General features: G+C 39.7%; 1 protein-coding gene across 1 annotated transcript in view; it reads right to left on the bottom strand.

The window, feature by feature from the left end:
- Window positions 1-580: 580 nt before the first annotated feature.
- The window catches only part of LOC127634146 (POU domain, class 6, transcription factor 2-like), a 163,449-nt gene continuing 136,498 nt past the window's right edge, over window positions 581-27,531 (bottom strand). The window contains exons 8-11 of the mRNA XM_052113540.1: window positions 19,870-20,079; window positions 15,544-15,700; window positions 11,182-11,350; window positions 581-1,085 (exon numbers count right to left, since the gene is read on the bottom strand). Of these exons, the coding sequence (XP_051969500.1) occupies window positions 581-1,085; window positions 11,182-11,350; window positions 15,544-15,700; window positions 19,870-20,079 (1,041 nt within the window). The remainder of the gene's footprint in view (window positions 1,086-11,181; window positions 11,351-15,543; window positions 15,701-19,869; window positions 20,080-27,531) is intronic.

Genomic DNA, 27,531 nt, shown 5'->3' with positions numbered 1-27,531 from the left:
TATGAACAGCAGAAATTTAACTCTGACAAAACAGTTATTTTAATGAAATAAATATTTCAAAGATGTTTTTAAAACATGTGATTTCAATTTGGTGACAGATTACCATAAATATTTACATAAAAACCCAAGTGATAAAATATGACAAAGATTAAATATCACTCCCACCTACCCCACCACAATATTTTTTATTTTTTCCTTTTTTCCCAGTAAAAATTTAAAAATGCAACACATGTATTATAATAATAATATATAAAAAAAACAACAACTCAGGAATCAGATGCAACAAACTTTGGTACATGTTCTTAATTACAATTTAAGAGAACCCTTTCCCCTCACAAACGGCTTATGTATCAGTACTTAATGATTTTCATTCTCATACAATTCTTTTTTCTTTGCTTTTTTGGTGTTTGCTTTTGTTTCTCACTTTTGATGATAACACTGACAATATTTATTTTCGCCTATGTCGACAGTCTATCCAGTTGATGGTACTTTGGAAAGTAATCGTCCAGTTTTTTAAGTCCAAAACATCAGAAGTTTCTCCATTGGTCTGTATTTGAGTCATCGCTCATGTCGTGATAAGTTAAGGATGATCTTCCATATTATCAATCAGAGGGTCCATAGCTGCAACTGGCCCAAGCTCTGGTTGCTTCAGTCGTTTTATAGTGTTTTTTAAAGCTTGCCTCTTATTGCAGAACCAGACACGCACCACCTCGCGATCATAGTTCAGTTTCTCCGCGATTTCCGTCATCTCCTGACCGGAGGGATGAGTATTCTTCTCAAAGTGGCTGTTGAGGATTTCCAGGGCCTGTGGCGTGAAAGAGGTCCGGCGTTTGCGCTTTTTGGAAGGCTCGCTGCCGATAAACTCGGTCAGGTTCTGCATACCGGAGCGATGGCGGGCTTCGGCCTCGGCCATCCAGCGCTCCAGCACGGGCTTAATCTTCTGGGCGCTTTTTGGGGTGATGTCCAACTTCTCGAACCTGGCAGGATATAAAAGGCCAGGGTTCAGTTTGCCTGTCAGACTGCTAGCTATATTGTTCTCTTGGGCTTCCTGTGGTAGAAAAAAGTGGCTTCTCAGGATGGTGTGTCTAGGGGAGAATTGAAAGAGAACAAGCTTACTCATGTGCCCTGACTGGGCGAGGGGCTTCCCGTCTGACCCAGTTTCCCAGGAGGGGCCTCTTGGTCCATGTTGCCAATGGGACAGAGAGTTTAGTGGCTTAGAGTTTAATCACTTCAATGTTTCTTGAGCAGTTGCATGTAAGGAGAGTTACATTGTGAGCAATACAACAAATATTCTTATGTGTGTTAGTTTTTGGACTCTCTGTACCCAAGCTGCATAGAACCAAGAGGACTCTTCCACAGGCTGGTGCAAAAACAAGCAAGCTGTCGACTGCTATCAGAAAGAATGAATACCATTTATTGGCCTTGCATTGTTCTTCTCAAGCTGTTCTATACAATCAAATCCACATATGTCATCACAAAATATTAGGAACTCTATTTTTTTTTTTTTTTTTGTGAGAGATTTTAATACATATTTTCAAATGGATAACACAAGCATGCCATAAAACATTAAAAGCATTATTAATTCACAAATATCTTAAATTATTCACTCAAATGCACACACATTTTCATACACTTTTCCAACTTTTCTCTTTTCCTCATGCAACCAGATGCTCATTAAATGTTTAATGCTAATACATTTTCACCTTCACTTCTGAATATGTCTGCAAGTTTATGGGCTCTCCGGGGAGGTAAATCACTGTAATTTTTAGTTCTCAATGTGCTATTGCAGAAGGAACTAGCATTCAAAACAGTAATGGGGAAATAAAAGAAAAACAAATTGTCCATGCAAATAGTTTTACACTTGTTTAGAATAAACACTCAAAATGATTACTGCAAAATCTCACACAGCAGCTACTTGAGCTACAAGCAGTTTTAGTATGTTACTGAATGTGGTGATTTATGAGGGGTTTCGTAAAATTGATTCCAGTCTTATTGGGGGCATTTTCCTTATTTCATTGGGGGGTGTTGCACTTAGCGGTATGTAGGGGCACAGGCGGTGTTCGGGTTAATACAACTAGTAATGTATCACAACAGAGCAGTCATGCTTTACTTTTACTGAAAATTACTACAGAATTCATTAAACAAAAGATTCTTCATACATGACAAAAGACGTCTTCTCTGAATTATTTTTTCAAATTATTTCTTATATTAACCTTACAGACAGCACCAAACTACATCAGTCCTGACAGATCTCCTTAAGCCACTAATAAACAAATAATAATTTTATACTTCCATTAGCCTTTAACAAACATATACTGTAGGCATAACTAATTATTAACAGATTAGTAGCAAGTTCATCAACATTGAAATCTTTCAAATCAAACCTTCAGGACATTCATAACTACGTAAATGTATTTTCAGTTTTAACTGTCTATTAAGCGTTATATAATGCAATAATGCTTAATGGGTAATTCATGTAAGTTATACAATGTTAATATATTTTATATGTTAGAAACTACCAGAAAGAAGCAATTATGCATCTGCATATGCTGTTTTTTTTTTATTGCTGTTTTTATATGAAAATATACAACAGTTATTTCCGGTCCTGGAATCTGATTGGACGAGAGACGTTCCATAAGCACTGATGCTCTGACACCATCAGCACTCGGACGCTTCACTGTGTGTATCACTCCGCTTGTGTTCATGCTGTTCTAAACTAATGTGTAAGAGCAGTGCAGATCTGTTAAGAGCTATGGTATGGTATTTTGTGTGTAATATGAGCCAATTAGGTGACGTGAAGTGAATCCACGTCAACCGTTTACATGCAACAGCTGTTTATGATTGCTTACTACACTTACTACACTACACTACTAAAGCTAGGAAATAGCTTTAAACAAACAACTTCAGCATTACAGCTCATCACAGCTGAGAGACAAAACAGACTGATTAATTCACACAATGGGTGCTGTTTAAAATGGCCGAGAAGATTGCGGTTTCTATAGTGATCGACTATTGCGCAACAGCTACCGTGAAATAGGGAGAAATACCCCCGCTTGGATGCTGATTTTCCACTGAGAAAGCAGATCTTCAGAAAGCTGACAGCATCCCTGCTTAGGTGTGGCAACAGGTGATCGCACACGCTCCGTCTGTCTGTCTCTCTCTCTCTCACACTCTCTCTCTCTCTCAATCACACACACATACACACACACACACACACACACACACACACACACACACACACACACACACACACACACACACACACACACACACACACACACATCCATCCTTGTTTATCCAATAACTTCATTGGTCTATCTCTAATTTTGTACAAAAATAATTTTGGTACTGTGTTGGGTCGCCACTTGATGTACAATGTCAATTCTGGGTCAAATTTAAACTGATAAATCAGCCTGTCCGATATATCGGTCTATCACTACTTTTGTACAATAAACAATTTCGGTACCGTGTTGGGTTGCCACATGATGTATGATGCAGAATCTGGGTCAAATATTGGACAATTAATCAGCCTGGCTGATTTATCAATCATTGGCCTGTAAATAATTTTGTAGAATAAACAATTTTGGTATTGTCCTGGGTTGCCACTTGATGTCCAATGTAAAATCTGTGTAAAATATCAGCCGATTAAACAGCCTGGCTGATATAGCAGTCCTTCACTACATTTGTACAACAAACAATTTTGCTAGGAACCCGTTAACCCTGTTTTAACCACACCATCTGCAGAGTACAGTTATAGAACATCCACATACAAAGATTTTGCCTCCACTGAATGCAGTTGTGCCTCACACATGCTTTAATGGAGAAATGTTTGAGTAAGTTCCCTGACCTGCACTCCATTCCGACACATGGACATCTGTCAAACAGACAGAGAAAAGCCCAGCTGAGAGGTGAACTACTGCTCTCTGAAACAAAACATATTCTCTCTCAGGCCTAAACTCCTGGACAGGCTCCTGTGAGGAGGCCCTTGATAGAATCTTAACTGGCATTTGAAAAGATGCCTGAAGCGGGGGCAAAGGCCATTGCTCTCATGTCCTTTAACACACGAGAGACGTTTTTCAACACAAAGATGAGTGACAGCATCCTGTTAAATCCAACTGAGCTGGAAAAAATACCAGAGCCAAAACATACTGAGATGATGATTTATTGATTAGGTCATGTATTATTGCATTTGTTAATTTAAGTTCCTGTTTTCTCCAACCAGACCAGAAAACATTTTTGTTTCAGGTTAGACAGGAAGAGACAGACAGCAGGGCATAAAATGATGCTAATTTAAGTGAAACAGGAAAAAGAATCAAGAAAAATCAGGTTTATTGGAACTCCATTTCAATTTCTATTTTCTGTATATTTAACAGAATAAATTCTGAGCAATTTCTTAAATCTATTATTTTAATAAAAATGTTTGTAAGAATTTCAAAAATAAGGATGTAAAGGAAAGCAGGGAAGTAGGGGCTGTAATACTAAGACTATACTAACTCCCACTTGGTCGTTTTGCCATCCGACTGGGCTGGCAAAAGGAAAATCTAGCCAAATTTATCCAATCCAATGCAAATAGTGCTCACGAAGCTCCCACAGACCTCAAGTAAGGCTTACGGGCGGGACCAAAAGTGACATGTTTAGAGCCTCTTGACCAGTGAACATCGATCTTTTGCGCCATTGACTCGGAAGGAACAGGTTTCTGCTTTAAACATGCTTCAATAGGGCTTTATATGCCTTGCATCCACTTCTATGGACATATTCATGTAGAAAAAGCAGATTGAGTTACTGGAAATAGCTGCTGTTAGTGATGTGTATCACTATTATTATTTGCTAAACTACTGAAATGCACAAAGAATAATATATAATTTATATAGATTCTTTTTTCAGTATATTAAACTCATCATTGCTGCATTATTTTACCATTTTAGGGGAAGCCGTGCTTTAACATTATTGAATAGGAAGTCGACATGTTCTTTCCGAGAGTTCCAGAACCCTAAGATCGGCCACAATATGCAGAATCACTGACAAGCACAATCTCCTATCAGACATTTTTGCATCAGTTCCAGTGTGTTTGACTTCCTCCCCTGTGGCATGACTGGACACATGTTGTTCAAGCAGCGTTGGAGACCCTGGTTCAGATCCCGTCTTGAAACCAGGAAGTAATCGCGTTCACATAATCCGTTACAAGCATGATTTGGAGGTTGCACTTTTCCCTCTAACATTACATTTAGTACTCCACTGATGATTATGTTTGAGTTGGGGGGGTTCAGTTTATAAAATATGCATCTTGACCAGATCATGTGAGCGAAGCAGAGCAGTGTGACACTCCGCTCAATATTAATCCTCTCCATGCGCTCCGCTCAATTGCTGCTCACGCTCACCGATAAAAAAAGTTAGCTCAAATCCCGCTCCAACATGAAATTTCTCTGTAGTAGTTTATACTTGTTGTCAGACATGCACACAGTGGACTGAGGTGCCCCTCTGGGTGAAAACATAGTCTATATGCCAACATTTATTAGATTATGAAATGCTTAGTAATACACACATCTGAAATTCTGTGATTGTATTATATTTTAGTATATAAAACCTTGCTGTTTATTTTGTACTGGTTTACAATGGCTGTAAGATAACCTGGTCTACCAGACCTTCATTATCATTTGTAATCAGTCAGATATTTCTCTGTTAGCACATATGCCACTGAACATCATCAAATAATGCAATAAAAAAATACATTCTGTTGTAATTACCTTTATTTACTTTAAACTAGTCATCAAACATGCCTCTAAAAGTGATAAAACATATGTGCGGTGGTGCGGAAACTCACATATGGGCATATTTGCGCTTTTCAGTTTCAGATCATGTGTTGTGCTTGCGCTCTTTATACTGTTTGTACAACAGGGTTTAACCATGGATTTAACAAATAAAAAATGTGTCATGCATAAAGTGAGATTTTGTCCAATACTGTATATATTAGATTAAATCATTTTTAATTATCCCAAAGCAAATAAAAAATTACACTGCCTTCGTTTACAAAATGTTTTTTTTTCTAAAATAAGCTATAATTATTTATGGCTTTTTTTTCTCTCTGTGTATGAATGCAGCAAGCAATGTTGGAAGATGTTATCCGCAACTACTTATCTAGTGTCAGTAGGTCTTTGTTAACATTAAGGTGTGGATTTGGCTTTGGGAAACTGACCAGCAGTTATGCGCACTATCCCGATGCAGAAATAGAAAGCAATGGTGGTTGATTGAGTGATATGATTCCACTATGAAATTCTCTATGCGAGAGCAGAAGTCTTTACCAATCAAATGCTCAATTGTACAATGAAGGCATGAAAGCAGAATGCTGCACCTGCAAATTAGGACACACTGATCCACAAGATCATACATGTTTATTAGTTTGATGCAGGGATTTTTTGTGTATGTTCACCAGGATTCAAGGAAATATGCTTTGCCAATGTACAGTATTATTAAGCTAACATCTTCAATTGAGGGCGCTCTAACATTCCGGGCTTGCAGCTGTACTGTCATGATTGCAAAACAACAAGATACATTACTATTTATCTCTTAATTTATTATCGAATGGTAGTGTAGCCTACTAGCTCACCATTTGCTGCACTAGCATGTTCGCGTAAAACATCCTTGTGCTTCCTGGCAATGATGCATTAGATACCAAAGGGAATCTTTGCTTTCTCTCACAGTCTCTCTACTCCATTTCGATTTCTTCTCCTTCCTCGTTCATAGCTTTGATTTTTACCTTGCATTTATGTTTAAGGTTTGGCAACTTGCGTTTGAACGTGTTTGAACTCCATAACCTCAGGCCTATTTTTTTTTTTTCTTAGATTCCCAAACCAGCATATCTCGAAACACATTCTGGGTTGAGCGGGAGGTGCAGAGTGGTCTGAGTGGAATCCTCTAAAAGACACTCTCCGTTCAGGTGAAATTATCACCGCTCCACTCACATGCTATGATCTTGACAATATAACAGCCTGTACAGCTGAAAACGATTTGCTTCACAACTCGCTTTTGGCACCCCTATGTGTTCATTACACTCAGATGTGCCCGTACGCCCAACAACACTTACTACTTTGGCCACTGGGGACAGTGATTCGAATTTCGGTAAGCACAGGCCGATTTTAACTAAAGAAAAATGAACCTTCTGTGTAATCAGACTGCATGCTTCCCGTGTTTTCTTGAAGCAATCAACGCTGCTTAGCACTCAATGCACTCAGAGTGGCCATATCTATAGTGTCTGAGGATATGTTTTGCATTGACTAACATTAGTATGTGCACATAGAGTAAAGTACAATTATTCACCGTATAGAGCTTTTTGATTTGCTGTTACATTTATAATTCATCACATACCCCTGTTATAATTATACAGCATGGTTGTTATGTATGTATATAATCAGTGTACTTCTGATGTAATTGTATCCGACTCCATTAAATCCATGTAATGACTGCTAAAAGCTATGTCACTGATGTTTGAGGCAATATTTAAAAGGTTTGGGCTAAACATTTCCTTAATGAATGAACAAAAAATCTAAAAGTGTTACAGTTATCCCTGCTCTCCCCTACAACGTGTCCTCTCCAATGTTTCAAAAGATGCCTGCTTAGCAGCAGTTCAATGGACGTGAGTACAACGTAATGGTGAATACAGAAGCAGTAGGTAAGTAGATATGATTAAATATATATACAGTCATGTTAAGCAGCTCTTCTGCCTAATTTGCTGTGCAAATTATAGATGGCAGATTACCAGCCTAAAACATGAATCATTGATGTGAATCCAGTGTTTTAGTGTGGATTAATGTTGTAAATCCACACGGCTTAAAAGTGGAAAAGCGATTTCCATCTCACAATTATGTGATGATATGACATTGTATGAGCATCCACGTGCAGCTTTGCATGCTAAAGAGGGCCGTGCCGAGAGCGGTTGTGTATCGTGCCGTGTAAAAGGGGGGGAAATTCAATTTGTCGCACTGAGAACAAGGACAGTGTATTTAACCGATTTAAACAAATGATGCAGCAAAGGATTTTAATAATAAGATGCATACTTTATATCAAATCTTCCAAGATGGATTGAGCAGTTAGGTTTATATATATACAGAGGGGTCCAAAAGACTGAGACCGCATTGAAAATCTGGGATTTAAAATCTAATTTAATCCTGAAAATAAACCGATTTTGGACAAATTTAGTCAAAGAAATGTCATGACGTGAAAAATTTCTGCACTATATCATATTTGTGACACTGACCATGTTAACTCCTTTGTACAAAAGGTCAGATTTTCCTTTCTTCCACAGAAGCACACAAGATGCTCTTTAGAACATTCTCAAACTATGCTAGAATAACATGGATCATCAGGTTTTGCACAAAATGTGTCCATGCCTGTTTGAGAACATTTCACTCATATTGTTTTGCTGATAATATAAATTAGAAAAATGCCAAATAGAAGCATTTCCACAAGTAATCTCAGACTTTTTGACCCCAATGTATAATTTGCATAAGCTTAATTATGTATTATTCTAAAATGCTTTACATCACTCATACTAAATTCTATAGGCTTTAATAACGACCCCTGCCTATGGTCAGTTTGACGATGCACCTTTGTGATTGTTCAGATGAACCAATAAGGCTTTTTCCCAGAGTGAACTATGAGATCGGACAAGATAGATACATCTGTCAGACCGAGTTTGACTGCGCAAACACTACAGGGGCCCCAAGAGCTCACACACTCACGAGCAAAACACGTTCACCTCTTTCCCCTCTTGTCTCTGCTGATGTTAACTAAACTAAAGCATGCGATGTCTGCCTTTAAAGTCAAAAACACTCTGCACACTGTCATGTCCAATGTCATAAAAATGAACAAATAATGACAAAGAAATCCCCCATCCTTTCTGAAGAGATGAAAGAATGCAAATAGGGGAAAACATCCCATCACCTCTTGATTTTGGAAACTAATGGCTTTTAATGTATGCTATAAATATCTAAATAATGCATGCGGCTAAATATTTCATGCATGATTTTTTTCAGACTTTCCGCACTAGTTTGAAGCTTCTTAAGAAATTTCCTCACTCTCCCTTCACCGAGCAATTTCAGGCTTTATCGGTCGTTCATTGCTGATATGATGAAATTTTAAAAAGCGTGTGACGGCCGTGTGTCAGATAAACACATGTGTCTCATCAGGCGAGGCATAAGCCTTTGACAATTCCACTGCATTAAAATTAAACACAAACAGGAAACTCTGAACAGAAAAATATTGACAGTTGACAAGTGGCACATGGTTTTAATGTGACAAAGAAAAGTCATTTTGAGTCATTGGTCACACTTTATATTAGGTGTCTTTAACTACTAGGTACTTCCTCATTTGATACAATGCACTTATTTGATGCATTTTACTTACATTTAAAGCAAATGTATTTAATTACATTTGTGATAACACTGTTAACATGACCTCTGACCTCTGACCCTAACCCTACACTCCTAAACCTACCCGTCCCTCAACCTCAGTAACAGCTAATGTGAATCTTGTGAGAATTTTGCAGAACAACATGTAATTACACAATAAATGCATTGTATTGTATGTATTTTAATGTTAGTACATAGTAGTTAAAGACACCTAATATAAAGTGTGATCGAGTCATTTGTGACTCAAGAGGCTCTAAACTTGTGGGGTTCAAGAAGGTCCTCTAGGTACTGTGGACTGATATATAAAACACAATTGATGTTTATACTCTATATACTTCAAAATGTACTTCTAAATGTAGTGCATTAATGATCTGTAAAGCGTTATGGTAGAAAACAATGTTTATTAAAGTTATTAATGAAAGATATTATAAAGTGTTACTGAGAAAATCTAGCTTTTTTTAAATTTGGGGGGCCCTGGGTTGGCTGGGAGTCTGGATGGACAGTCTTTATAAGGATGAAAACTTGTGATTTACAGTATATTTCACATTGCTTGTACACTATTTTTAAATATTACACTAGTTTTAAAGGGTGTATCATTCTTGTACCCGTTTCTTATTTATGTCTATGAGTAGAAACGATTTGCATGATCAGACATGACATGGTCTGTACTAAATGCAATCTGACATAAACTTCTAATTTTTGATGAAAACATAATGTGAATAAGTAACTGCTGAGATCTACTAAATGGGTAACAGAATTTGTGCTTTTATAATGAAGTTAAATATTTATTTTACTAATGCTAAGTAATGTCCTAGTTTATGACCAAATCCATGTCATTGTTGAACTGTGGAACTCAACGTTTTATTAAAAGTCTAGCCCTGTCAAGTTCCTTTCAGCTAAATGTCATGTGAATAGATGGCAATGGCCCTTAGAAATTATTAAGTGGTTTAAGTGCTTCTTGTAATACCACAGCTGATGTATTTTACATAAGTAACTGTATCTTCTCATACAGAGAAGGGCAAGAGAGAGTGGAGACGGGCAGAGAATGGAAAAAAATTACATGTATCTGACATACATTTCACATGAATTATGAATACCCCTTTTAAATGTCTTAATTATTTGTGATTAAATATAAAAAGAGTACTATACTTGCATGTAGACCTGAGTGCTGACTATTTTGACTGCTTTGTTACAAGGTAAGCTGATATTGGCACTGGTAGAATTTTTTTCTTTCTTTCTTTTATCTGCAAATCACAAACCACATACCCACTTCTGAGTGCTCTAAATGCCAAATGCCTTTATCATAATGATGAAATCACTCAACAGAAAAATGACTTTTGCTAGTAGTATTACTATGCAAACTATAACTTAAAGAGGTCCATTTATCCTTTAATAAGTCTTTAAATGGACACTAGGAGAATGTTCATAATATATACACTACATCACCATAATGATATGGTCACCTGAACACCACACTCAAATTTGATAGATGGAAATGTAATTTTAAAACCATGGGCATTAATAGCGAGTTGGTACTACCTTTGCTACTATAACAGTCATGTGGAAAGTCTTTCCACTTGATATTGGAAAATGGTTGCAGGGATTTGCTCCCCATTAGACAAGAGCATTAGTGATGGCTGTAGCAGCAACAACCAAATCCAATAATCAGCAGTAACCACATACTTACATTTGACTATGTAGTGTATAGGCTATGTATTCACATTTATTTTTCTACTATGTATTTCTTTTCTATCTGGTAGCTTTTAGATTTCCATACCTGCAAATGGCAGACTGGCTGTAGGCGGGGCCTTCAGTTGCACTGAGAGCCTGGCCCACCTGAGTTTGAGTCAGACCCAGAGACAGTCGGCGAATTTTAAACGCTTTGGCGAATTCTCGAATCTCCTCCAGGTTTACACCGTCCACCTCACTGGGGGCAGTTTGAGGATCTACAAAACAGAGCAGAAAAGATCAAAGCTCATACTTCTTTCAAATACTTCCATTTGCAAGATAGACTGTAATATAACAGAAATAGTGAATTCAATTCTTCTTCCTCTAAGAATTACTAGCTTCTATTCATTTATTATTCCTGCATTTTTCTGGAACTGATAATTGATTTCTCTTTAGACGTGGTTTCTGATTTTCAGGCTTACATCACCTGAAAGGTTGAATGCCAGTTATAATATCATCAGCACTTACTGAAATCGGTCTAATAGTTGATAAATGTGTTAAAATTCCTATTTGACCAGCTGGGAGTGACACTTCTATCGGAAAGACTCACAGGCCTGGTAAAGTTGACATGACATTTATTTGATGAAATGATATAGAACCACAGAATAATATATTTTTCCTGCCCGACATAGGAGGCAGGGGGGAGGAGCCTACCCACGTGTAGGATGGGACTTGACTGGTGGCAGTGGGGAGGTGGAGGTTGCCTTGTTGGTGCACTAAAACAGCACAAGTTGAGAGCAGGCTTTTAAAGCAGTGGATGATGTATGATTGGCTATGAGCTAACAAGAAAAAGGCAAGATGTTATACAGCTGTGAGCCTAGAACTAAGCTTCTGCTTACATGTCCCAAATTAATTTCAGTGAAGAGCATTCTAAAACGCCTTTCTAGAAGCAATACATAGATATAAACATACAAATTATTTCATATCCCTTCTTTATTTGCTAATTTTGCTTAACTAGACACTTAACAAAGAGCTGTGCAGCGGTTACATTTCTATTTAAAGGAATATTCCGGGTTCAATACAAGTTAAGCTCAATCGACAGCCTTTGCGGTATAATATTCATTATCACAAAAAAAGTTTTGACTTGCCTCTCCTTTTCATTAAAATAATCAAAAATACGTTTTACAGTGATGGACTTACAATGGAAGTGAATGGGGCCAATTTGTAAACGTTAAAATTCTCATGTCAAAAGTCTAGACACAAGACATAAACAATATGTGTGTTTACATGATTTTAGTGTGACGAACTAACCTTTACTGCATAAAGTTATAGCCACTTTTACAACTTTGTTGCCATGACGATGCAATGTCAACAAACCCTAAAACCCTAAAATTACTGTAAAAATGATGATTTAAACAACATTAAAGCTCAAATAATACATGAGTTTTAACAGAAGAATTAATAGTGCTTTTAAAACATTCTAATCTTCACATTTCTGCCTTTAAACCCTCCAAAAATTGGTCACATTCACTTCTATTTTAAGTGCCTCACTGTAACTTCGATTTTTGCTTTTTTAAAATATATTATAAATGAGTCAATTTTTAAAAGTAAATTTTTGTGGTTATCAACATTATGCCACAATTACTGTTGACTGAGCATAACTTGTATTGAGCCTGGAATATTCCTTTCATTTAATTTTAGTAGAGGTAAGAATGCACTTGAAGCTCTTTATTCTATAAAAGACAGCATTTTATTGTTTATTTTGTGGTGTATTTTGGTTAATAATATGTGACTGGGTATTGTACATCACTGCCAGGTGGCCTTGGATCCTGCTTACATAAGAAAAGTTTGGTTGACTGAATAATTCATGGAAGTCATTATGAATGAATTATTAAAATAATCCATCAGCCATATTTAAAATAAAAATCTATTGACCCAGCACCTTGCCATTTCTTATATGCAAATCAGATCATGACATTTTGAATGCTCAGAATGTGAACTTGCTCTGAACACACACACACAGCAAATGTGCATTTTGTGTTTTTTCGACCAAATAATAATGATTTGTGACAAATGGTACAAAGGCAAACAAAAAAATACCAGGGAAATGCACTGGCAGGTACCTTTTTAGATGTCAAATTGCCTTATGCCATGTATTTGTTTTCATTGCTGAACAGTAAAAATAAATGTATTTTTAATAATATTACAATATTACCCTCCTATTGTCTCAGGGTCATTTTTGACCTGGGACAGGTAAAGAATACATACGTTATAAATGCAGCATATTTTTTGGTACTGTAACAAAAAGTTGTGACTTTGTCAAGACCATCAAAGCGATCAAAATAAAAAGATTAATATATTTTTGTATATAATTGTTTAAGAGTATTAGCCATTTAAAACCAACTGTTCCTTCCATCGTTTTTAAGGGTCAATTCTGAACCATATCGGAAGAACCAGTTGTGACCTTTGGCCTTCAGACTTTCTGGATGTTTCAAAGATTTAAATGTTTTTTGTGCATCTATGAATCAAATTTGAACTTCTCAAAAATGTAAAACCCTAGCCTCATACTGTTCTCTAGCTTCGCCACCTGATTCACTTGGTAAATCTTTCCCACGTGTGCATGTGCATATATGCATACTTTCCTCTCAAACAGGGTTTGTATACACATGCACATGTCCATACACAAACACACACAAAGAAAGTATTTTACAGTTTTGACTTTTTTTTTTTTTTATCTTTATTTTTACAATATAATATGAGTACAAATCAGATTTGTAAAACATCAGATCTGTATGGTTCTTGAAAGTATTGCATATTCCAACTGAGCTGAACACTTCACTCTTTTGTGGGTGTTCAGCTAGTCAGTTTTTTATTCCTCCATTCAAAACATGTTCTGGGGAATTAACGTTAGCCAAGGACATCACAACAAACACAATCTGGCATGGAGAGCAACACCACGGCGGTAAACTGATGAAATGAATAGTGAAAAATAAATAGAGAAATGAAAAAAAATAAAGAAAGAAAAGAAAAGGGGAAAAAATAATAAAAAGGAAACAGTCTATTGGTTCTGTCCACAGCAAGTTGATCAATGGCAACTTCCTGTTTATTGAATTCAAAACTCCATTGCAGATGCCATTGAAATGGTTTTAGGGCAATTGGCTGTGACAAATGAGAATTTATCTAAGTAAAACATTTTTAAATGGCCGGTGTGGCTTTGACAGGCTGGAGCAAGTGATTTATATGTGCTGCTTCTGGATGCTGAAGCCACTGTAAACCAAACCTTCCATTCATTAGGCCAACAGTTTTGTTAGTTAGATGACAGAATAAAATAAAAATCTGATAAAAGCAGAATGAAAAGACAGCATGTTAAATTTTCTAAAGTCTAGACACAAAATGTTGACCCCCTCCCTCAAAGGTCTAGACACTAGAACCCCCCCACCCCACCCACACACACACACACCCCGTCAATGCGTTGGAATTTTGTTAACATGAAAACTTCTAAAGATTACAATAGGCTCCTTTTATACCTGCCACAACAAGAAAGTGTACATCACCAATTATTATAGCACCAGAGACACAGTGTTTACAGTTTTTAAAGAAATCAACCTAATCTTAAACAGGAACAAAGTATTTTAACATCTTAAATATCTTTAATATCCTTAGCTATGTTTTCTAAGGAGCTTGTAGTGTAGCTAAATCATGCGTATAATTAGTTCAGGCAGGTAACGTTAGTCAAGCTTGAAATCAGCTGGTATGACGTCAACCAATACAATTCAGATGCTTATAAGAGAAGGTCTATTTAAGTCCTCCATTTATTCATTGCGTTAGCTGCCTTTCCGTTGCATGGATGAAAGCTGCACTTCTCACCCTCCTCCAACCTCAGTGCCACCTCTTTTATGGCAGCTTTGTCTTTAGTTTAGACTACATTTGATTGGCAGTTTGGAATTCCTATGTTCAATATGTTATTGCGTCTTGTTCTTGATTGATCAAACTGATATACAGTATTTGAAGTTCTATTAAGTGTCCATTTAATGTATTATGCAATGAACAATAGTACCACGTTGCACTGTCAGAAATCTTAAAAAATGGTACAATGTTGTAATAATTCTGCTGAATCTGATCTGTAACCCATGAGGTTTTTTATTTCCTGCACTGCCTGCTCTGTCCATGCATGGCTGCAACAACAAACCATACCACTAACACCAACAGATTGCTTCAGTTGTTCATACTGTAAGTGAATAAACTATTCATTCCAATATTCAAGTTAAAGTATTCATTTGAAAGAAGTGCTCTTGACTGATCAACTTTTTCAGAAAGTTAACTTGACTAGAGTTGAAATATTTTCAATTATGAGTAGCTGGTAGCTTTGGAAGCACCAGTTTCAAAGTATCTTTCTTAAGACTGGGTAAATATGTATCAAGTGTTAGCATGGCTAACACTGCTAACATGTAGAGATACAGTGGACACTCACTGCTGACTAGCTGCCCAACGCTGAGAGCTGAGGATGAGGAGGATGATGTTGAGGAGGAGGAAGAGGCCTGGCGGAGGGGGCTCTGGCTGTGGGGCATGCGGAGCAGACCTGGCTGAGACACAGGAGGTGCCTGCAGAGTTTGAGCGGCCTGTGGCAACTGTGAATAAACATAAGATAAACAACACATTGTAAAATGTACAAAGCATACTTTTTAAAAAATAAAACCGTTACAAAAATACTGTGGTAGTATTGTGGTACAGTAAGGGTACTATCACTGTACTCTGATTTATACTATGGTATTGAGTGATAAACATATTCATATACCATCATATAATTTCATGGTACTCCAAAGTCCTTCAAAGAATACCATGAAATTACCATGGTACCATGTTATTAGCATGATACATTACACTCTTAGAAAGAATGGTTCCATATAAACTTTAAAGGGTCATATAGTGTGTTAACTTCTTTTTTACACCTTCAAAGAATTTGGAATTACAAGTTGTAATCTCGGAATTCGATGAAAGCTACTACATGACCATTGTGATATCATGTAAAAAGAAACAAAATGGCAGCATGGAGGTTGCCATTATTGTAAATAGTGGAGCTTGAGCTTTGGTTGAGGACCGGTTCAATTTAAGATTGTTTGATATTATATTGCTTTACCTGTTGAGCAATTGCAATGCTAATCAGAGCCATGTTTCCAATCAGCATGCTAGCATTTACTGTGCTAGCTTGTTCTAGCTACTAGCTAGTTAGGTTCATTCTTCTTGAAGTGTTTAAGTTGAGCTTACATGGTAATATTAAGTTGAGCCAAAGAGTTATATTTAATCAAAATGTATAAGATAGCGCACTCAATATTTCAAGTTAAGAGCAATTAACATGCATGTATTATTGCATTATTAATCAGTTTACATTTGGAAACCCTAAAAGTTTCATTTTGTGGATTTTGTTTGTGTTGCCTTGTTTGTGCAAAAAAGGTTATTTTATTTTTATACCAAATATTTTTGACATAGAGTGCTCTTTTGAGTAAAGAACCCTAGGATTCGATATAGAACCCTTATAGACCAAAGTGTGCACCTGGTCCAAAAATCACAGTAATACATTTTTTTCAGTATTTTTTTGTTATGTTAGATTTTTTTTCCAAGCATGAATGGGCATTACAGTTTTTTAACATCTCAAATAGACAGACTAAAATAGAGAGAGGCTACACACAATTCTCATTGAACACAATGAGATATTTTTAACTACAAGAAAGAAAGAAAAAACGACAGCATTTGGATACTCAGCATTGAAATCTTAACACGGAAAAGGAAAAATATTAATTTACTGAACCCAGAAATCAAAATGATGTTGCTACAATATGAGTCATTATTATGGGCAATGTGGCATGACTGCGGCACCATATATTTTCATGTTTTATGCACCATTGTGTGCCTCTTACAAAATCCAGATGGTGCATCTCCTCTCAGAGAAAGAAACTGTTTCATGTGTCTAAATGTGGGTTGGCTTCTCTCTGCTGTTCTCTTGCACTATTAATTCTCTTCTGTGTGTTTTTCTTTGGCTGGTGAGAGATGTCAGAAGTGTTGCACACACTGTCAGAACTGTCGACAGGTCTGTGAAAATTACCGAGCTTCTCTGGATCGCTCTGCCGCCACTGTCTTTGACAGCCATAAATTATCGCTCCATGAAAATGTTCAGGAGTCAATTTGAAATGCAGACAAATCCATAAACATTATTACAAATGCATTACTGTGTTTATGTGTGTGATCAAATGTTCCAGTAAATATGACACAGAGTTGATCCAACAGAAATGAGGTTGACCTATACTGTAGATGCTTTTATTGCGGACCATTTCTGATTACAGGGTGGGGGATGGAATAATACTGCATGTTTATAGTCTGTGCTGTTTTGCACTACTGTTCATTCTTACTAATTTTCACTCTTATATTACAATTAAGTTCATAGTGTTCTTCGTAATAGTGTGGGTAAAACCTTCACATACAGTAATACCGTGTGTCTGTGTAAGTAGGTATGTGTTTCGCAGAGAGAAAAAAGAGGTATTAAAAGCCCTGTCAGCCGGCAGTCTCGCCATCTTCATTACAATTTTTTTTAATAAAAATAAAAACAAAACAAAAACTTAAAAGTACACACCAAAGTTTCCCTACCGCTTATTACCAAAGGCTGTGTCATTGGGTTCTGTTGGCATACAGGATCTGGGAACACTTTCTTGACAGTAAGTGTGAATAGAGTCTCACCAGAGTCCTTATAAGAACAACATTTCATTTTTGGCTATATTGTGCATAAATTATGATACATGTTATAGTTTACAGTTTTTGCAGACATGCACAAAATTGGTACAGTGTAGGATTACTTGGAATTATTAATTATTTAAAAAAATAAATAAAGAAAATGTGAATGGTGCCTGCCTGTACAAAACTCTCTCTCATAATGCTAGGGTGTTTTGACTGGTTTTAGGTCATTGTTAGTTGGTCTCTAGGGCATTACTAGGTGGTTTCTAGTCTAGATGGTTGCTTTCTGGCCCAAGACAATATTTATAGGGACTGTTCACACCAGATGCATATCTTGTATCCATCAATGCAGTTTTTCAATTGTATTCCTATGAAAACATGTGCTAAATGGAAATATTTGACCGTTGACCATATCTTGCAGTTTTTTTAGTGTCACCCAGGAGCATAATCTCATCCAATTTTTGTGAGAGCACTACTTCAAACTGCAATTTGTGCCAGCGCAAAGTGCAAGTGGGCGTGAGTGTTTCCGCAATCTGTGGGAGTATTGTATGTTAATGAAGTTGCGCAAAGAGTAATTAACTATTTTTTGGAGAAATAGGTTATTGCGCTAAGACATTTCAAAAGTACGTCTTATTTCAGCGCAAAGTCTGAACTAAGTTCCTGCATTTGCAGTTTGGAGATTTCACCAGCAGGTGGTAAAAAAGTTAATGTGCAAACTCTGAAATTAAAGTGGAACATCAAATGATGTCCATGACGATCACTGTTGAAGCCATTTTATGAAACAAATATGCATTACATTTGTTAAACTATCTTTAGGTCACGGTTCATTTTTCAATTATTATAATCATGTTTATATTTACAATTTTATTGATGATCTAATCTGTATTGGCATTTTTCAACCTGTTGTCATAGAGTGGTTTTTAAGTCACTGCAAAAGGGGCCGGTGGAAGAAGTTGTAGAGATTAAAATGTTTGGATTTGGTATGATTTGTTTTGACCACTTTGTTGTTTTGATTATGTATTATATTTTATTATATTTTGATTACAGTAAATGAAAATGAGTAATAATACTTACATTCTTTATAATTTAATGGAGAATAAATCCAAATCCTGGCGAGAACCACATTTTCCAATGCGTATAAATAGTCATATAAATATTCCAGAATGTAAGTCCATATATCTTTTCTTCTAATACATTGCACACAGTCCATTTACACTACCAACTTCTTATGAATGTGCTGTCTTTGTTTACATTGCTGGTTCTTGACATGTAATACAATATATAACAGGACACAGAGGAGAAGAAAACCTCAAAATAAAATTGCACTTGACCCAGCCCATTAGTGATTTTTTGCCAAACCAACTTGCGCCTAGACAGAGCATGCTTGCACGAAAATACCAAAACTTCATGGGCAAATTCTCATTCTCACTCTTAAAATAGAGCCTGCTGTGTCAAAGTTAAAGGGTAACTAAACCCTAAACCAACTTTTTTTAGTTAATGATCTGTAAGCATGGGGCTTTATTAGTACTGGTCATTGATTCAAGTAAATTTTTTGACATTTGTGTATAAAGTGTTTTAATTCTACAATATATGGTGTAATAACGTCTGAGTGCTGCCCTCTTCAGGTTGAACGGTGGCTACTGCAGTTGCATTTTCCTATTGGCTGTTGCGGTACTTCGTGACGTAAGCGGTGACAGCTGACGTAAGCAGGTTCCAGCTCACCACGCCAGATTCATGTACATGTCGTCTTGCGACCGTGTGAGGAATAATAATAACATAGAGTCTGACAGCAGCTGTCAATTAATCCGTCACTACGAGTCTCAGGTGCCCCCTCGCTCAGCCCCGCACTCGGTTCGTTCCCTCTATCCCCGCCGGGGTCTGCCCACTTTTCCAGCATTTTCAAATATTTCTAGTGGGTGGAGTCAGACTCTGAGCAGGTGTTTAGTTACCCTTTAAGAAGAACTTCAACAAAATTACATTTTCAGGAACTTGGTTTATTCAACGTCATATAAAATGTAACTCACATCTACACACACATTAATTTTTTTCAATCTTTAAGACACTCAGCGCTTACCTGTTGTCCAGGTTTAATAGGTGACAGTGTGATTCCCTGGGTGTTGATGACTGGTAGGATTTGGTTGCCAATCACGGTGGCTATAATCTGACCCTGTGCATTGGTCAGCAGCTGCGGTGTGATTGGCTGTACCTGCAGTGAGGCTGTGCCACCCCCTGATTGGCTGGAAGATCCTACAGAGTTTGGCATCAAAGGGATCGTACCAATGATCTATAAAAATAGTGAGAGGACAGAAATAAAATTCAGGTTGAGTTATTCTCAAAGTAATCAAAAATATATTATCTTTGAATAATTGAACACCACTAAAAGCTGAGAAAAATCTTCACTTTAAAACGAACACTTTACAGTGTAAAGACCATTTATACAAACTTTAAGTAATGTTGTCCCTCAGTTTGTGAAACTTATTAAAAAAAACTCTGTGTCAAAGCATTCTGGAGGTTTTAAAATCAGACATGTGCAGGTAATGTTTTCTTTTTTTATGATACGTGTGCTATTTGACACCACAATAGGAGCTGAAAGATTATAACTATGCACAGACAATGTTAGCAAATGATTTTATCACACCAGTCTCATCTTGTGGCTTTACTTTCGGGTGTATACTGTAACATTTATCTCAATGCAATACCTCATCCCATAGACTTTCATTGTAAATGCATTACTGTAAGACTAATTTTGCTTTAACACATTTCCATGTGTTTTAATATAATACCTAAATACAATAAAAAGATGAATTAAGATAGATTATGTAATATGTTGAAACCAAAGTCGTACCTCAGATGTTGTAATGATGGATATAGGGCTACTTAGAAAATAGACTGCATTACATATTATTTCTAATACAGTAGGCTTGAAAGACATCATACACTCAAACATTACACACACACACACACACACACACACACACACACACACACACACACACACACACACACACACACACAAAATGTGCTCTCTCCTCCTCTCTAAAGGTCAGGCTCTGAGTACCTTTATGTGTGCTGGTGCACACCACTGACTGTATTATCTATCATAAGACCAGAGGTAAAGTGTGTGTGTGTGTGCATGTGTGTGTGCGTGTGTGTGTGCATGTGTGTGTGTGTGTGTGTGTGTGTGTGTGTTTGAAAGAGAGAGAGAGAGAGAGAGTTTCTCTTAACCACTTGTCCACCAACAATATCACAAGAACACATGCATGCCCACACGCACACTCTTTTAATTCTAGTCCCATTATCCATAAGGGACACCCCCTCCCAATCCATTGCTGTGGTCTCTGGCAGCCCCCCTGTTGTCACAGATCACAGTGTACCCTGTGTGTCTGTCACACCCTGTGTAGCTGCAGTGTTTTAACTCTCAAGGCCATGGCTTCAATGAGCCATGTAGAACAACAGCTGTGGAGCGAAGGACCAAACGCCTCCTCACAAACACAATCACAAGGCTTAAGTCAGTGGGAAAAAAGACTTAAGACCCCTTTATCCAGAGCAACACTATTACACGTATAACCACCACACAATGCATTAATGCAGAAGATACTGTGTATTCTTGACTCACATAACAGTACATTATAATAAACTTGAGTTGTTACTAAAATTCCTTTTACTTATCACCATAACGATAAGACATTTCTAAAGACAAACAGACAAGTTGAAGCCATCCGGTAGCACAGTGGTTGGGGCAAATGTTAAAAATGTTTTGAGCCTTGGTGCATATACAGTATGGCTGATGGAGGTTTGAGTCCAGTCTGCAATATGTCCCATTCCTTCATTTCGCCCCATTTCCTGTCTTTCTACTTAGTCTATCAACACTATTATCCCTGATGTTGTTTTAACTCAAATAAATTGAGGACAATATAACATATTGTCATAAATCCTAACAAATTTACCTCCATTATTTAAGTGTTTTGAGTCAGGTGGATGATTTCCATGATTTCTCTAATTCTACTGGATTTTTTTGTTGTTCAATTTATCTGAGCAAATGAACAGGATGTTTTATTATACATAAAAGTTCTTTTTTGAGTTGACACAACTTAAAATTTAAAGTCATGTTACCATGTTAAGTTGCCATTATATAATTTTGTTTACTTAAGTTGAATCACCAAGTATATTTGTCACCTCAACTAAAAGACTTATGCTTAATCAACTACATTAATTAATTCATTAAGTATATTCAGTTATTTGAACTAAACAGGTCAAGTCCACATTACTGAAATCAATCGGTTGTCAATCTGTTGTCTCAACAAGACTTCTTAAGTTGAAAATAGAATTGATTTATAAATCAATTTAATGAGTAAAAGCAGAAAGATAACACAACTAAGTTAAGCTGAGTCAATGCAAATAATTTATTTCAGGAAAATGTACTTTCTTTAGGGCAACGATTTTCCACAACATTTTTAAGTTAAAAGAACTTGCCTGGGCTTACAGTGAACAAGCACAAAGCATGGACAATAATTAAAACATATATTTTTTTAGAGATAGAATGTATTAATGAGAAATTGTTTGGCAAGTCGTAATAATAGTATGTGTCACGTTCCTGTGTTGTCTGCCCCATGTTGTCTGTTTCACATGCCACTTTTCACATTCCATGTCACGTTTCCTTGTTGTCTGCCCCGTGTTTTCCGTTTCACCCTTCACGGATCACATTCCATGTCAATGTTTTCCTTGTTGTCCGCCCCGAGTCTCACTGTCCTTGTAGAAAACTACAATTCCCACAATTCCCAGCCTCCCTCACTGCCTGCAAACATCACTGTTCTCACCTGTGTCTCGTTTAGTCTTTATTGTGTCCTTGTGTATTTAAACCCTGTTTGTTCCTCCATTCCCTTGTCGGTTGTTGTATGTTGATATGTTGTTCTTGTTCGCTCGAGGTTCCTTTTTCGTTGTGGATGTTTTGCTGTTTGTTCTACCCGCTGTGTGTTCTTTTGTATTTGAGTTAGTTTTTCCCCTCGTGGACTTTTCTTTGTGTTTTGCTTATTTGTTATTTTAATAAAAACTGCAGTTGGATCCGCACCACCCGTCTGCCTTCTCCTGACTTCCCATTGCATAACAGAACAACCGACCACACAAATGGATCAAGCGGTCCAGCAGGCCAACTACCAGCTGCTTTGTTTGAAGCAAGGGGACCGACCGGTAGAAGACCACGTCTGGGACTTCCTTGAGCTGGCAAACATCTCCGACTTCCCGGACTCGTCCTTGGTGGGTTTCTTCTGGGGTAACCTGAACCCCTCGCTGAAGGAGCGGCTGACCCCGGTGATGCGCGGCGGGACCCTGCAGGAAATCGTGGAAGAGACTTTGCTGGTCAGCGGCTCGCCACTCACTGTGGGCGTGCCAGAGGAGGACCCAACCTCACCTTCCACAGTGGAGTCTTCCCACTCACCCATGGCTCTTCCCATCACGCCTGCCCCACCTGCCAGCGAGCAAACACCCACACCAGTCGTTTCCCATGAGCCTGCACGGCCCACTTCGTCTGCCCGGAGGAGGAAGAGAAGACGGGCTTCCGCCTCCCGGCCCACGCCTGCCCCGGTCTGCGAGCCAGAGCCCACGCCTGCCCCGGTCAGTGAGCCTGAGCCCTCGTCAGCCACGGTCAGGGAGCCTGAGCCCTCGTCAGCCATGGTCAGCGAGCCTGAGCCCTCGTCAGCCACAGTCAGCGAGCCAGCGCCTGTAGCCTCGACCGTCCCTGAGCCAGCGCCTGTAGCCTCGACCGTCCCTGAGCCAGCGCCAGTAGCCTCAACCGTCCCTGAGCCAGCGCCAGTAGCCTCGGCCTTCCAAGAGCCAGCGCCAGTAGCCTCGGCCGTCCAAGAGCCAGCGCCAGTAGCCATGACCGTCCAAGGGCCAGCGCCAGTAGCCATGACCGTCCAAGAGCCAGCGCCTTTCAAGCCTCCCAGGGCTCCACCTCTCAAGTCTCTCGAGCCACCCAGGGCTCCGCCTCTCGAGCCACCCCGGGCTCCGCCTCTCGAGCCACCCAGGGCTCTGCCTCTCGAGCTTCTCGAGCCTCTCGAGCCGCCCAGGGCTCCACCTCTCAAGTCTCTCGAGTCTTCCAGGGCTCCGCCTCTCGAGCCTCCCAGGGCTCCGCCTCTCGAGCCTCCCAGGAATCCGCCTCTCAAGCCTCTCGAGTCTTCCAGGGCTCCACCTCTTGAGCCTTCCAGGGCTCCGCCTCTCAAGCCTCTCGAGCCTTCCAGGGCTCCGCCTCTCAAGTCTCTCGAGCCTCCCAGGGCACTGCCCCTCAAGGCACTCTAGTCGTCCAGGGCTCCGCCTCTCAAGCCACTCGAGCCTTCCAGGGCTCCGCCTCCCAAGTCACTCGAGCCTCCCGAGCCTTCCTGGGCTCCGCCTCTCGAGCTTCTCGAGCCTCCCAGGGCCCCGCCTCTCAAGTTTCTCGAGCCTTTCAGAGCTCCGCCTCTTGAACCTCTCGAGCCACTCAGGGCTCCTCCTCTCGAGTCTTCCAGGACTCCGCCTCCAGAGCCTCCCAAGCCTCCTATGGCTCCGCCTCCAGAGCCTCCCGAGCCTCCTACGGCTCCGCCTCCTTTGGCTCTGCCTCCAGAGCCTCCTTCGGCTTCGGCTCCACCCCCAGAGCCTCCTACGGCTCTGCTACCAGAGACTCCAGAGCCAACCAGGTCTTCGCCTCTGAAACCTCCTACGGCGCCACCTCCCTCGTCTCCGTCTCCTGAGCCTGCCTCGGCCCGGCCTCCGGGGCCTCCCTAGGCTCCGTCTCCTGAGCCTCCCTCGGCTCCGCCTCCTGAGCCTCCCTCGACTCTGCCTCCTGAGCCTCCCTCGACTCTGCCTCCTGAGCCTCCCTTGACTCCGCCTCCTGAGGCCCCAGAGCTTTCCATGGTTCCGCCTCCCTTGGCTCCGCCTCCTGGATCTCTCTCGGCTCTGTCTCCAGAGCCCCCCTCAGCTCCACCTCCTGAGCTTCCAGAGCCTCTCTCAGCTCCGCCTCCGGGACCTGTCCCTGTCCTGAGGCCACCTCCTGGACCTGTCCCTGTCCGATGGCCTCCTCCCAGGCCCCCTGAACCGGCCCCTGCTCTACGGCCATCTCCCAGACCACCTAAACCTGTCCCTGCCCGGTCGACGCCTCCCAGACCACCTAAACCTGTCCCTGCCCGGTCGATACCTCCCTGGCCTCCTAAACCTATCCCTACCCTGTGGACGCCCCCCAGGCCACCTGACCCGGTTCCCTTTACACACCCCCAGAGACTGCTTGTCTGCCCTTTGTGTCCCCGTGGACTGCCTAATTGCCCCTTTTGCCCCCATGGACTGCCTAATTGTCCCTTGTGCCTCCTTGGTCTGTCTCTGTGTCCCTTGTGCCTCCTTGGTCTGTCTATGTGTCCCTTGTGCCCCCTTTGGTCTGTCTGTTTTCCCCCTTTTCTTGCCCCTCTCTCTTTGAACATTTGTTTATTTTTTCTATTCTTTTGTTTCTTAGGACCGTCTGGAATCCGGTCCTTTTGAGGGGTGACTGTGTCACGTTCCTGTGTTGTCTGCCCCATGTTGTCTGTTTCACATGCCACTTTTCACGTTCCATATCACGTTTCCTTGTTGTCTGCCCCGTGTTTTCCGTTTCCCCTCTGGAATCTGGACCGTCTGGAATCCGGTCCTTTTGAGGGGGGGCTATGTCACGTTCCTGTGTTGTCTGCCCCTTGTTGTCTGTTTCACATGCCACTTTTCACATTCCATGTCATGTTTTCCTTGTTGTCCACCCTGAATCTCACTGTCCTTGTAGAAAACTACAATTCCCACAATTCCCGGCCTCCCTCACTGCCTGCACACATCATTGTTCTCACCTGTGTCTCGTTTAGTCTTTATTGTGTCCTTGTGTATTTAAACCCTGTTTGTTCCTCCATTCCCTTGTCGGTTGTTGTATGTTGATATGTTGTTCTTGTTCGCTCGAGGTTCCTTTTTCGTTGTGGATGTTTTGCTGTTTGTTCTACCCGCTGTGTGTTCTTTTGTATTTGAGTTAGTTTTTCCCCTCGTGGACTTTTCTTTGTGTTTTGCTTATTTGTTATTTTAATAAAAACCGCAGTTGGATCCGCACCACCCGTCTGCCTTCTCCTGACTTCCCATTGCATAACAGTATGAGATGGCAAAATCTTAAGAAATGTTATGAGTTGGCTCGTAAATAAATAAATAAATAAATAAAACTCTTTCCCAAACCTTAAACCTAACCATGATTTTAATAGGAAAATATCTTCTGTTTACCATGGAAGAAAGAAAACATCAGTCTTTGGAATGAGATTAAGGACACGCATTACAGGCTGTTGATATCCGATATACACTCACCTAAAGGATTATTAGGAACACCTGTTCAATTTCTCATTAATGCAATTATCTAATCAACCAATCACATGGCAGTTGCTTCAATGCATTAAGGGGTGTGGTCCTGGTCAAGACAATCTCCTGAACTCCAAACTGAATGTCAGAATGGGAAAGAAAGGTGATTTAAGCAATTTTGAGCGTGGCATGGTTGTTGGTGCCAGACGGGCCGGTCTGAGTATTTCACAATCTGCTCAGTTATTGGGATTTTCATGCACAACCATTTCTAGGGTTTACAAAGAATGGTGTGAAAAGGGAAAAACATCCAGTATGCAGCAGTCCTGTGGGCTGAAAATGCCTTGTTGATGCTAGAGGTCAGAGGAGAATGGGCCGACTGATTCAAGCTGATAGAAGAGCAACTTTGCCTGAAATAACCACTCGTTACAACCGAGGTATGCAGCAAAGCATTTGTGAAGCCACAACACGCACAACCTTGAGGCGGATGGGCTACAACAGCAGAAGACCCCACCGGGTACCACTTATCTCCACTACAAATAGGAAAAAGAGGCTACAATTTGCAAGAGCTCACCAAAATTGGACAGTTGAAGACTGGAAAAATGTTGCCTGGTCTGATGAGTCTCGATTTCTGTTGAGACATTCAGATGGTAGAGTCAGAATTTGGCATAAACAGAATGAGAACATGGATCCATCATGCCTTGTTACCGCTGTGCAGGCTGGTGGTGGTGGTGTAATGGTGTGGGGATGTTTTCTTGGCACACTTTAGGCCCCTTAGTGCCAATTGGGCATCGTTTAAATGCCACGGCCTACCTGAGCATTGTTTCTGACCATGTCCATCCCTTTATGGCCACCATGTACCCATCCTCTGATGGCTACTTCCAGCAGGATAATGCACCATGTCACAAAGCTCGAATCATTTCAAATTGGTTTCTTGAACATGACAATGAGTTCACTGTACTAAAATGGCCCCCACAGTCACCAGATCTCAACCCAATAGAGCATCTTTGGGATGTGGTGGAACGGGAGCTTCATGCCCTGGATGTGCATCCCACAAATCTCCATCAACTGCAAGATGCTATCCTATCAATATGGGCCAACATTTCTAAAGAATGCTTTCAGCACCTTGTTGAATCAATGCCACGTAGAATTAAGGTAGTTCTGAAGGCGAAGGGGGGTCAAACACAGTATTTGTATGCTGTTCCTAATAATCCTTTAGGTGAGTGTACATCAGCCATTTAAATTGCATAAATAAATATTGAACGGGTAACCAAAATATTTCACAGACATTTCCTTTCTTAAAATAAAGTGTTGCATAGGAGACTAGCTAAAATGTTATTCCAGTATTGTATCAAATGTAGGATTGGTCTCTATGGGAATAAAAGTCGTACCTTTCTGGCAATGTTGCCTTCATTTTCAA

The sequence above is a fragment of the Xyrauchen texanus genome, chromosome 41 (genome assembly GCF_025860055.1).
Source record: "Xyrauchen texanus isolate HMW12.3.18 chromosome 41, RBS_HiC_50CHRs, whole genome shotgun sequence".
Classification (NCBI taxonomy): Eukaryota; Metazoa; Chordata; class Actinopteri; order Cypriniformes; family Catostomidae; genus Xyrauchen; species Xyrauchen texanus.
The sequence above is the reverse complement of the archived record's forward strand: the minus strand, read 5'-3'. Positions and strand labels throughout refer to the sequence as shown.